Genomic DNA, 13,024 nt, shown 5'->3' with positions numbered 1-13,024 from the left:
GTTACTGAAGGATATGCTTCAGCATACTGAAAGAGTAAATCAAGGAAGAGGAAGAAATACAATCCAGGAAACGGGACAGCAACAGGAGAAGAGTGAAGGGGATTCCTGGAAGCAAAGTCATAGGATGACAGCTACACAGCAAACTAGAGAGCAACTCATCCAGCAGGAGGAGAAGATGCTCTAGGAGAGACATCTCCAAGGAGGAAAGAAAATTGATAGCTTACTTGATGGGTTGGAATATATTGAGGGCATATTAAGAAAAAATTAATAATATAAAGAAACTGAAGCAATCACTATGCTACCCATTTTACTATCTCATAATGTCATGTTGTAAACCTCAAATATATACAATAACTATTGTTTTTAAAACAGAGTCTATTTACAGAAGTGGAAACTGACACTACAACCAGTACATTATGACTTTAAGATTCAAATGCTGAACTACTCATTATCAATTAAATATATATATATTTAATTATTTTCCTAGTATAATCAGTCATTTTTTTACTCATTACTAATAAATCTGCCTTTAATTATCATTTAAAAAAGAAAGTGAAGCAAAAATGCCATTTTAACTCCTCCCCAAAACAGAAAATTTTGTAAGAAAAGAAATTTATTACAGTGTATGATAGGGCTCAGGTGTAAATAACATTTATATATTTACAAAATGTAAATAAATAATAAGTTTACTTATTTATTGTTTAACAAAATGGTGATACAACTATATTGGGAGATGGAAGTATATTGTGTGAGTTGGTTAAGAGCAAATCATTATCTTTCATCACAGGAAATCAACATATAATATCAAAACTGATAATGAGTGAATAGCAGTATAAGCAAATGTCAGAAGTGATAAGGGGCCTGGCGCAGTGGCTGACACCTGTAATCCCAGCACTTTGGGAGGCCGAGGCAGGCGGATCACGAGGTCAGGAGATCGAGACCATCCTGGCTAACATGGTGAAACCCAGTCTCTACTAAAAAATACAAAAAATTAGCCGGGTGTGGTGGCGGATGCCTGTAGTCACAGCTACTCGGGAGGTTGAGACAGGAGAATGGCGTGAACCTGGGAGGCAGAGCTTGCAGTGAGCAGAGATTGCACCACTGCACTCCAGCCTGGGTGACACAGTGAGACTCCATCTCAAATGGGTGGGGACAGGTCAGAGAGTTTTAATTCTGTGATACTATTTGACTTTTCTAACAACACACATTTATATCTTTGATAAAATTAAAAGTTATTAAAAACAGTGGGCACTGAAGAACTAGTGGGTGTAGAATGATAAATCTGATGTGGACTGTAAGAAAATATATCTTCCTTCCTTCCTGCAAATAAACATTTAAAAAGATGAAAAGATGCCCCAAATAGCACAGCACTAAGAGGAAAAGAGCATGTCACAGGTGGTTTTACAACAGTCTTCAAGTTTCTAATTCAAATGTTGGCTACCTTGGGATAGATTAACCCTGGTGTAACTTCCCCACGTGCTTCAGAACAGAGACTCGAGGAAGTCCAGTTTTGGAAGAAGGAATTAGAAGACAAACTTGAGCAGCTTGTGAATGTAACTGATAATCTACTCATATATAAGATCAGATTGGAAAAAGCCCTGGAGACCTTGAAAGAGCCCTTGCACATCACTGAGACATGCCTGGCATACAGGTAGGAGCGAAGGTCCCTCAAATGATTCACGTGTTGTGACAAATGAGATGCTGGGTAGTAAATGCCAGCTGTGCGCGATGGTGAGTTAGAACACAGCACTTGAACAGGTGTTATTTTAGAGCCTGAAGTTATCCCAGCATGCCCCTGGTGCTGGGCAGTGCAAGGGGCGCTGGACTTGGTTCATGCCTCAACTCTGCTCTTGACTAACTCAACTCAAATATGTTAGGACTAGGTTTGGCTGTGGGTAGCAGAAAACTTTAAAATAACATTGAATTTAAAGAAAACGATTTCTTTCTCTCTTACATTCAAAGAGTCTGGAGATAGTCAGTCCAGGGTTGGAATGGTGGGCCACAGTTTTAGGGTTCCAGGCTTTGTCTATCTTCTTGTTCTACTGCACATGGCTTTCACTCCTAATGTTACCTTGTGGTTTAAGATGGCAGCTGGAGCTCCAGCCATTATGTCTACATTCCAGCAAGTAGGAGTAAGTGGGATCTGGCATTCGTCATTTCTATTTGCATCCTATTGACAGAACTTAATCACATGGCCACACCAACAGATGCTGGGAAATGATTGGTTTTACTTTGGGCAGCCAGGTGCTCAGCTAAAAAACCGGGGGTTCTGTTGCCAAGGAAGAAGGTGAGAACAGACACTATAGCTCCCAGGGGACAGTATGTCTCTCCCATGCAGAGCCACACGGAAGCACTTTGTAATCCAGACAGCACTATAGGAACATGCTTTTTATTATTATTTCCCTCCTATAAATCCAGTGAAAAGAATGATCCTTTCTACTCTGGGGTGATGCTGGTTTCCAGACCTGGGTTCTGCCGCAGACCTAGCTGGAGTGCCCTAACAGGTCTTCTTGCTGTTAGCATAGTCCCCTATAATCTAGTGCACCCTGCACACTGGCTGTTGAGTGAACTTTTCCAAATGCAGATTTTTCCCAGTCACCGCCATGCTTAGAATCCTTCAAACCCCAATGGCTTCAAGATAAATTTTAAGCCTCTTAGCTTAGCAAACCAAGGTTTATCATGATAGGGCCCCCAGTGACCTCTCTGGATCCATATCTTGTCCCCAGTAGTGGGATGTGCTTAGGTGTGTGGAGCTACTTGCAGTTTCTCAAATGCACCATGCCCCTGTCTTCCTGGAAAGCCCTATTCCTTCCATAAGCTTAAACAGGACCCTTTGCAGGAACCAGGCAGCAGTCTCCCCAGCCAGATTTAGAAATCTATGAAGCAAAGAGAAATAGCAGCTCATCAAAGAGCTCAACACCCAGTTGGCTCAAGTCTAAGCCTAAGGATAATGATAACGTAGAGGCTGCTAAGTTTATTGAGCATGTACTATGTGCCAGGTACTGTAGCTTATGCTTTTATAGCTCATTTGTAGTGTGCCACAATCCTATGAAGTACTAATAATTACCCCCATTTTACAGAAAAGGAAACCAAGGCACAGGTAGGTTATATAGTGGCTAAGGGCACCCAGCTAGTGAGTAGGGGAACCTCCTTTCCAAGCACTATCATGGAGGTTGAAAAAGAGCAAAACGTTGTGTAGCAGGGTCAGTTTGGGAGGAGGATGGCGTCTTGGCTAGAAGCACATGTGGCACACAGTTCTGTGACACTGGGTAGATCACTTAGTCTCTCTGAAACTCAGTTTCCCCATCTGTACTTGAAAGGGCTAAGAAAGAATGTTTATATATTAATAAAGCTCAGCACAATGCCTGTCACGGAGTAAGTGCTTACTGGCAGAGGCAATATTACTATTGGTATTATTATTATTAGTAGTTATTATTACTATAAACATCTTTAAAAATTTTTTTTGAGATGGAGTTTCGCTCTTGTTGCCCAGGCTGGAGTGGAATGGTGCAATCTCGGCCCACCGAAACCTCCACCTCCCGGGTTCAAGCGATTCTCCTGCCTCAGCCTCCTGAGTAGCTAGGATTACAGGCATGCACCACCACTCTTGGCTAATTTTGTGTTTTTAGTAGAGACGGGGTTTCTCCATGTTGGCCAGGCTGGTCTCCAACTCCCGACCTCAGGCGATCCACCTGCCTCAGCCTCCCAAAATGCTGGGATTACAGGCGTGAGTCACTGCACCCACCCTAAAACATCTTTCTATGTTCAATTGTTTGTCTAAACACTGAATGAGGATCAAGGAAGGAAACAAGTCTTTGAATTTATTATTATTATTTAAAACTTTCCTCTTCTTGGGAAAAAAAGTCCATCTGGCTGCAAATCAAAACCACAATGAGATACCATCTCATGCTAGTTAGAATGGCAACCATTAAAAAGTCAGGAAACAACAGATGCTGGAGAGGATGTGGAGAAATAGGAACGCTTTTACACTGTTGGTGGGAGGGTAAATTAGTTCAACCATCGTGGAAGACAGTGTGGCGATTCCTCAAGGATCTAGAACTAGAATTACCATTTGACCCTGCAATCCCATTACTGGGTATATACCCAAAGGATTATAAATCATGCTACTATAAAGACATATGCACACGTTTGTTTATTGTGGCACTATTCACAATAGCAAAGACTTGGAACCAACCCAAATGTCCATCAGTAATAGACTGGATTAAGAAAATGTGGCACATATACACCATGGAATACTATGCAGCCATAAAAAAGGAAGAGTTCATGCCCTTTGCAGGGACATGGATGCAGCTGGAGACCATCATTCTGCACAAACTATCACAAGGACAGAAAACCAAACACCGCATGTTCTCACTCATAGGTGGGAATTGAACAATGAGAACACTTGGACAAAGGGCAGGGAACATCACACACCGGGGCCTGTCAGGGTGTGGGGGGCTGGGGGAGGGATAGCATTAGGAGAAATACATAATGTAAATGATGAGTTGATGGGTGCAGCAAACCAATGTGGCACATGTATACCTATGTATCAAACCTGCACGTTGTGCACATGTACCCTAGAACTTAAAGTATAATTTAAAAAAAATACAAAGAAAAGAAAAAGAGAGAGAGAGAAAAAAGTCCATTTGGCATGTTTCAGACCAAGTGACCAGTCATCAATCAATTTTTCTTCATTGTGTTTGGATATTTTGAAGTCACATAGACACCAACTAATATCTGTCACCCACTGTGTCATCGGATGGATCGGGTGACACTCAAATCAGTCGTGCAGATAGTTCTGAGTGTGCAGCCATTAGCCAATGTTGAGTCACCTCATGTTGCACGTGTTGGCTGACTGGCTGCCTTTCCCCCTGCCAGGGAGAAGCGCATTGGCATTGACCTGGTGCACGACACAGTGGAGCATGAGCTGATAAAGGAGGCTGAGATCATCCGGGGCATTATGGCTCTGCTGACCCGTACCTTGGAGGAGACTTCCGAGCAGATTCGGTATGACTCTTCGGCCTGCCCTCCAAATCTCCACTGGGAATTTTGAGAAAAGGCAGTGTCCACAAAAGCTGGGCTCCATGGCACAGAAAGAAAGGGGTTCAACATTCCCGCTCCCACTTTGTGTCCCCAGATCGCCCCAGCACTCAGGGTAAGAGCTGGTCACATCCCTCATACATGGCAGCCGCCCTCTGGTAAGGGTGGGGCTGGAGCTGGATTTCACCCTGGTTATAAACTGGAGGACACTGGAACCCACTGGTGAGGCTGACCCCTCACACATAGTAGGCTGCAATGGTGACACTGGAAAATGTCACAGTAGAAGGGAGAATCTCCAAGTCCACATTTGGTTACGTTGATTTGTCACCGGGCATCAAATGGTATACGCATGAGTGTTGGGGTGATGGGTGGGGGGCAGTACCATCATCCTGCACCAGACCTAGCTGCAGCTTCACTTTCCAGGACCTCTCTGAGGAACTGTGGGTGCCACCTGGGCACTCCAGAGGCAGAAACCCAGTTTACTTTCTCTCTTCAGGATGAACCGCTCTGCCAAGTACAATCTTGAGAAGGATTTGAAGGACAAGTTTGTGGCCCTGACCATAGATGATATCTGCTTCTCGCTCAACAACAACTCACCAAACATCAGATATTCTGAGAACGCCGTGAGGATTGAGCCAAAGTGAGTGGGCCTTGCCGTCTTCCTCCTTGCGGGTGACCCAGTGCTTCTCAGACAGGCAAGACCTAGCGGCTCGTCCTTGCAGCTGGCTGAGAGCTTGGAAGTGGTGGGCTTGGGGCAAAGGCAGCGTTGAATGGTGACCTTGATATTGGGCCCAGAGGCTCCTGATTCTCCAGGTTAGGCTCACTAACTAAGAAAGTCTGACATAAAACCTTTAAACCTTTAAAGAATAAAACATTTTATTCCTTCATCTATACATGTTTTTAACAAGTAAAATAATCTAAAAATGTATGAAGAGCAAGTGAATTTTTCCCCTTTTTTTTTTTTTGAGACAGAGTCTTGCTCTGTCACTTAGGCTGGAGTGCAGTGGCGCGATCTCGGCTCACTGCAAGCTCCGCCTCCTGGGTTCACGCCATTCTCCTGTCTCAGCCTCCCAAGTAGCTGGGACTACAGGCACCCGCCACCATGCCCGGCTAATTTTTTGTATTTTTAGTAGAGATGGGGTTTCACCATGTTAGCCAGGATGGTCTCAATCTCCTGACCTCGTGATCTGCCCGCCTTGGCCTCCCAAAGTGCTGGGATTACAGGCGTGAGCCACTGCTCCCGGCCTCCCCTTTCTGTTTTTACATCCACTGAGATAACTGGTGTTAGCTGCATGTTCATACAAACATATGTACATGTGCACTCACACACATACGGTAAACTTTGTTTAGTTTATAAAAATGAGATTATACTATGTACCTTTTCTGCGACATCTAATTTGCATTTTTCGGTTAACATTATATCACAGCCTAACTCACTTTAATTTTTAAAACCTTCTTTTTGAAATAAAACATACATATAGAAAAGTGCACAAGTTCGAAGCATTCTCATTGTGTTAGTTATCTTTTGCTGTATACTAAATTATCCCCAAACTTTGCAGCTTAAGACAATAAACATGTATTATCTCATGGTTCCTTGGGTGGGGAAGCCAGGCCCTGTTCAACTGGGTGCCCCAGGCTTGATGTCTTCTGAGGTTGTAGTCAAGCCAGCTGCTGGGGTTGCAATCCATCTGAAGGCTTGACCCGGGTGGGGTCCAATTCCAAGCTGATTGTGGGTGATGGTGGGCCTTGGTTCCTTGCCTTGTGAATTTCACCATGGGGATGTCCCATGACATGGCAACTGGTTTCTCCCATAATGAGTGATCCGAGAGAGAGAGAGAGAGAGAGAGAGAGAGAGAGAACGGATGACAGAAGCCACAGTCTTTTTTATATCCTAATCCCAGAAGTGACATCCTTCTATTTGTGAGAAGCAAGTCAATAAATTCATCCCATACTCAAGGCGAGGGGATTACACAAAGGCATGAATACCAGGAGGGGGGATCACTAAGGGCCATCTCAGAGGCTGCTTCTAATCACAAACTGAACAAAGCCTCATATCACCACCAGGTCAAGAAAGAAAACATTATCACCATCCCTATCATCCTGTCCTCTTCCAATCAATAGTCCCTCCCTCCATCCTGAAGGTAATAACTTTCCTGACTTGTAATAGGATGGTTTTGCCTGCTTTTCATTAAACAGCATTATATACTAGATATGTGGGGGTGTGTGTGTGTGTGTGTGTGTCTGGTTTCTTCCAATTAACATTATTTTGAAGTTCATCAGTGTCATTCCAGAAGATAGTTCCTCTTCAAACGAGTAATTTATTCACTTGTTTATTTAAATCTGTATAGATGGATGGTTTCTATTTTATTCAGTGTAATCTATTACATTAGTATTTATTTTGATGCTCAAATTATCTCTAGCTGAGCAATCTCACCCAAGTTACTTCATTTTTCTGAGCTCAGTTTCCCTCATCTGTAAAATGGGGATTAGAAAAGTTAGCTCACTTGGCCGTCATGAGGATTAAATGAGATAATGTCTATAAGGTGCCAGCCCAATGCCAGAGTAGGGAGGTTGCCCAAAGTGACAGCTATTGATACTGACAGACCACTATTTGCTCTGCCTAGAGATAGGGTAACGTTCTAGGTGCTTCTGATGAGAGGAAGGTGTAGCTCGTCCCTCTCTCCCAACCCCCTTCCCCACCCCAAATATGCTGTGAATGAAAGCGTGGGGTCTATTTCAGTTCCGTGAGTCTGGAAGACTGGTTGGACTTCTCCAGCACCAATGTGGAGAAGGCTGACAAGCAGCGGAACAATTCCCTGACGCTGAAAGCCCTGGTGGATCGAATACTGTCCCAGACAGCCAATGATCTGCGCAAGCAGTGTGATGTGGTGGACACGGCATTCAAGAATGGGCTGAAGGATACAAAGGATGCCAGGGACAAGCTGGCTGATCATCTGGCCAAGGTGAGGTCCCTTGAGGGAGCATGGAAGAAGAGAAGATTCAGGAGCTTTCACCATGGAAAACAAGAATGCCCCCTGGGCCAGACCGCTAGACTTCTGGTCTTGGGATATTGGGTTAACTCGTGGGTAAGGGTCATTCATATCTCTCCAGCTTAGCAGCAGGCTTTGCATTTTTGGGGACTGGAGCGGGACTTTGCCCCACTCTGGGCCTCCATTGTCACTCACTGCTGCAGAGAACAGAAATGCAGAGAACAGAACCCTGAGGCAGGAGACAGGAGGCTTAGGGGCTGGTTGCAGCTTTGTGCCTGGCTGTCTTCCCACTCCAGTTGCCATTCCTCCGTATGTGAAATACGGAAATGGACTACATGCTCTCACGTGTCCTTTAGGACTCTGAAGTTACAGGAGTTGATGCAGCCAGTTTTTCCAAACCTGGTTGGAGCTTTAGGACTCTAGCCGGTCATTTCTCCTGGTTATCCAGTGTTACGCTGGTAAACTGGCTCTCAGAGGGTGTTTTAGTCCACTTTCACACCACCATAAAGAGCTACCCAAGACTGGGTAATTTATAAAGGAAAGAGGTTTAATTGACTCACAGTTCCACATGGCTGGGGAAGCCTCAGGAAACTTACAGTCATGGCAGAAGGTGAAGGAGAAGCCAGCACCTTCTTCACAAGGCAGCAGGAGACAGAAAGAGTGCAGGGGAAACTGCCACTTTTAAAACCATCAGATCTCGTGAGAACTCTCTCACTATCATGAGAACAGCGTGGGGGAAGCTGCCCCCATGATCCAATTACCTCCCACCAGATTCCTCCCTCAACATGTGGGGATTACAATGCAAGATGAGATTTGGGTGGGGACACAGAGCCAAACCATATCAGAGGGGGTTAGTATTTGTACTGCAAATACAAAGTGGGAGCATTTGTACCACAGATATCGGCAAATTCTACAGATTAGGGTCCTTCCTGTAGAATCTGTCGATGTCTGTAGTACAAATACTCCCACGTTGGTGGATTTCAAGCTACTCATTTCAGCAGGCCACTGTCAGCCCACCCTACGCTTTACTGCTGGTGAAGCTGAAACAGAGAGGGGACGGGCCCCAAGGCGGCACGGTGGGAGTGGAGCCCAGGCCTTCTCAGCCCCTGAATCCCTGTCCTGTTGCCACATCCTGAACACTCCCTCCCAGAGCTCAGAGTCCAGTTGTGGACAAGATTTATTTCTGTGATGTGCTGGAGAAACCAGAGTATCATCGAGGGTGAAACTGCAATATTCAGCAAACCGAGAGGTAGACGAGCCTAGTGGAAATGGGTAGACGTCAGAGCCAGACATCTTGGGTTTGAACTGTGGCTTCAACACTTGCTGTGTGACCTTAGGGAGACCCTGAAGCCCCCTGTTCCTTAGTTTCCTCCTTGATAAAATGGGGAGAAACAATAGTCTTCCCCAGCCAGGGTTAAGTTAGACAACTCATATAAAATATTTAGAACAGTGCCTGGCATGTATACATTTCACACACACACACACACACACACACACATTTTGCATATACGATTAACATATAATATCATACATATAAATAATAAAAATAGTTGATTGATGATGATGATGATAGCCAAGGAATAATCCAGAGACTTCCTGGTGGAATAAGAACTTAGTATAGGCCTTGAAAGATGGATCTGAGATAGGATAGAAGCGAGGATGGGAGAGCACTGAGAAGAGAAGAGAGGAAGAGAAGAGGCTAAGGAGCAGAAACAAAGACATACTGGTAATAAAACAATAAAATAAGATGTCACGGCCAGGCGTGGTGGATCACGCCTGTAATCCCAGCACTTTGGGAGGCCAAGGTGGGTGGATCACCTGAGAGGTCAGGAGTTCATGACTAGCCTGGGCAACAGGGTGAAACCCTGTCTCTACTAAAAATACAAAAAATTAGCCTGGTGTGGTGGCAGGCGCCTGTAATCACAGCTACTTGGGAGGCTGAGGCAGGAGAATCGCTTGAACCTGGGAGACAGAGGTTGCAGTGAGCCGAGATTGTGCCATTGTGCTCCAGCCTGGGCAATAAGAGCGAAACTCCATCTCAAAAAAAAAATGCATAAAAATAAAATAGTAAGATGTCACTGTATGGTGACACATGGTTGGAAAACTGTCAAGTTATAAACATGTCACTGTGATTTATAGTGCTCTGGGCAACAGTGCAAAGCCATGAGAACATCACATACAGTGTGTCACCATGACTTAATTCTGCCATGGTAGTTCAGAAGCAATAATAAATGAATAAGCATGGCTGTGTTTCAATACAGCTTTATTTATGGGCATTAAAAATATAATTTTATGTAATTTTCACATGACGATATTCTGCTTTTATTTTTCTCCCCAACCATTTAAAATTTAAAAATCCCTAAGACAATGAAAAGACAAACCACACACTGGGATAAAATACTTGCAAAATACATATCTGATAAAGAATTGTTATCCAAAACATACAAAGAACTCTTAAAATTCAACAATGGGAAAACAGACCAACTACAAAAATGAACAAAAGATCTAAACAGACACCTCACCAATACAGATATACAGAGGGCAAGTAAGCATACGAAAAGATGCTCAACATCCTATGTCATTAGGGAATTGCAAATTAAAACAACAACACCAAGGCACCTACAGAAAATCCAAAGCACTGACACCCCCAAATGCTGGTGAGGATGTGGAGCAACAGGAACTCTCATTCATTGATGATGAGAATGCAAAATGGTACAGCCCCTTTGGAAGAGAGGGTGGCAGTTTCTTACAAGGCTAAACATATACTCTTAGGATTCAGCAATCTCCTTCCTTGGTATTTGCCCAGATGGGCTGAAAACTTATGTTCATACAAAAACCTGCATATGAATGTCTATAGCAGCTTTATTCATGATTGCCAAAACTTGCAAACAGCTAAGATAGGTGAATGGATGGATAAACTGTGGTACATCCAGACAATGAAATATTATTCAGCACTAAAAAGGCGTGAGCTATCAAGCCATGAAAAGACATAGAGGAACTTTAAATGCATATTGCTGAGTTAAAGAAGCTGATTTGAAACTCATACTGTATGATATGAATCATAATTCCAACTATATGACATTCTAGAAAAGACAAAACTATGGAGATGAAAAAGATCAGCGGTTGTCAGGGGTTTGGGTGGGTGGAAGAAGGAAGGAAGGATCAATGGAAGCAGCCCAGGGGTGTTCTAGGGCAGCAAAACATATTCTGTATGATATTGTAAAGGTGGATACATGTAGTTATACATCTGTCAAAACCCATAGAATCGGCTGGGTGTGGTGGCTCATGCCTGTAATCCTAGTACTTTGGGAGGCTGAGGCGGGTGGATCACCTGAGGTCAGAGGTTCAAGACCAGCTTGGCCAACACAGCGAAACCCTGTCTCTACTAAAAATACAAAAATTAGCTGGCTGTGGTGGAGCCTGCCTGTAATCCCAGCTATTTGGGAGGCTGAGGCAGGAGAATTGCTTGAACCTAGGAGGCAGAGGTTGCAGTGAGCTGAGATCATGCCATTGCTATCCAGCCTGGGTGACAGAGTAAGACTCCATAAAAAACAAAAGCAAACAAACAAACAAACAAAACTCATAGATTGTACAACACAAAGAGTGAACCCTAATGTAAATTGTGGACTTTAGTTAATAATAATATATCAATATTGGCTCATCAATTGTATTAATAACAAGTGTACCACACTAATGGAAGATGCTAATAATAAGGAAAACCTGGATAGGGGGGAGAAAGCATATGGGAATTCTACTTTCTGCTCAATTTTTTTTTAAACTTAAAACGGCTCTAAAGAAATTGAAGATTATTACTTAAAAAAAATCTTATTTCACAGTCTTTACAAAAACAGGTTGCAGACTGGATTTAGTTTATAGGCCATAGTTTGCTGATTCTTGATCTCACTCATAGCAGTAGTAGTTTTATTATAAGTGTATTGCTATCTATGTATTTTGGATGGTTAAGGTATTTGTAAAATTTAAGAGATTTGGCCTGGTTTTTAAAAATTTCTTTAAAATATATAATTAAATAATTGTTTTAGCCTTATGATTTTAGTTGAAACTTTAAATTTGAAGATAGCATTCGAATATTTAAGAAAATTTAAAGCATCATCTTTTTTTTACTAATTTATTAGATTGACAAATCTATTTAAGAACTCCAGAAGGTCTTATTTGTTAAGATAATTTAAATAGGGGTGGAGCCAAGATGGTCAAATAGGAACAGCTCCAGCCTACAGCTCCCAGCGTGAGCGACGCAGAAGATGGGTGATTTCTGCGTTTCCAACTGAGGTACCAGGTTCATCTCACTGGGGAGTGTCGGAAAGTGGGTGCAGGACAGTGGGTGCAGCGCACCAAGCATAAGCCGAAGCAGGGTGAGGCATTGCCTCACCCGGGAAGTGCAAGGGGTCAGGGAATTCCCTTTTCTAGTCAAAGAAAGGGGTGACAGATGGCACCTGGAAAATCAGGTCACTTCCACCCTAATACTGTGCTTTTCCAACGGTCTTAGCAAACGGCACACCAGGAGATTATATCCTGCACCTGGCTCGGAGGGTCCTACACCCACGGAGCCTCGCTCACTGCTAGCACAGCAGTCTGAGATCAAATTGCAAGGTGGCAGCCAGGCTGGCGGAGAGGCGCCTGTCATTGCTGAGGCTTGAGTAGGTAAACAAAGCAGCCCTGAAGCTTGAACTGGGTGGAGCCCACTGCAGCTCAAGGAGGCCTGCCTGCCTCTGTAGACTCCACCTCTGGGGGAGGGCACTGCCAAACAAAAGGCAGCAGAATCCTCTGCAGACTTAAATGTCCCTGTCCGACAGCTTTGAAGAGAGTAGTGGTTCTCCCAGCATGCAGCTGGAGATCTGAGAATGGACAGACTGCCTCCTCAAGTGGGTCCCTGACCCCCGAGTAGCCTAACTGGGAGGCACCCCCCAGTAGGGGCAGACTGACACCTCACACGGCTGGGTACTCCTCTGAAACAAAACTTCCAGAGGAACAATCAG

General features: G+C 43.9%; 1 protein-coding gene across 1 annotated transcript in view; it reads left to right on the top strand.

Annotated features, from left to right (window-relative positions):
• The window catches only part of TEKT1 (tektin 1), a 40,184-nt gene that overhangs the window by 13,398 nt on the left and 13,762 nt on the right, over positions 1-13,024 (top strand). Inside the window, exons 3-6 of the mRNA XM_003810130.5 lie at positions 1,486-1,651; positions 4,879-5,007; positions 5,537-5,680; positions 7,781-8,003. Coding sequence (XP_003810178.1) covers positions 1,486-1,651; positions 4,879-5,007; positions 5,537-5,680; positions 7,781-8,003 — 662 coding nt within the window. The remainder of the gene's footprint in view (positions 1-1,485; positions 1,652-4,878; positions 5,008-5,536; positions 5,681-7,780; positions 8,004-13,024) is intronic.

The sequence above is a fragment of the Pan paniscus genome, chromosome 19 (assembly GCF_029289425.2).
Source record: "Pan paniscus chromosome 19, NHGRI_mPanPan1-v2.0_pri, whole genome shotgun sequence".
NCBI classification, from domain to species: Eukaryota; Metazoa; Chordata; class Mammalia; order Primates; family Hominidae; genus Pan; species Pan paniscus.
Note: the sequence above shows the minus strand (reverse complement) of the source record. Positions and strands in the feature narration are given on the sequence as shown.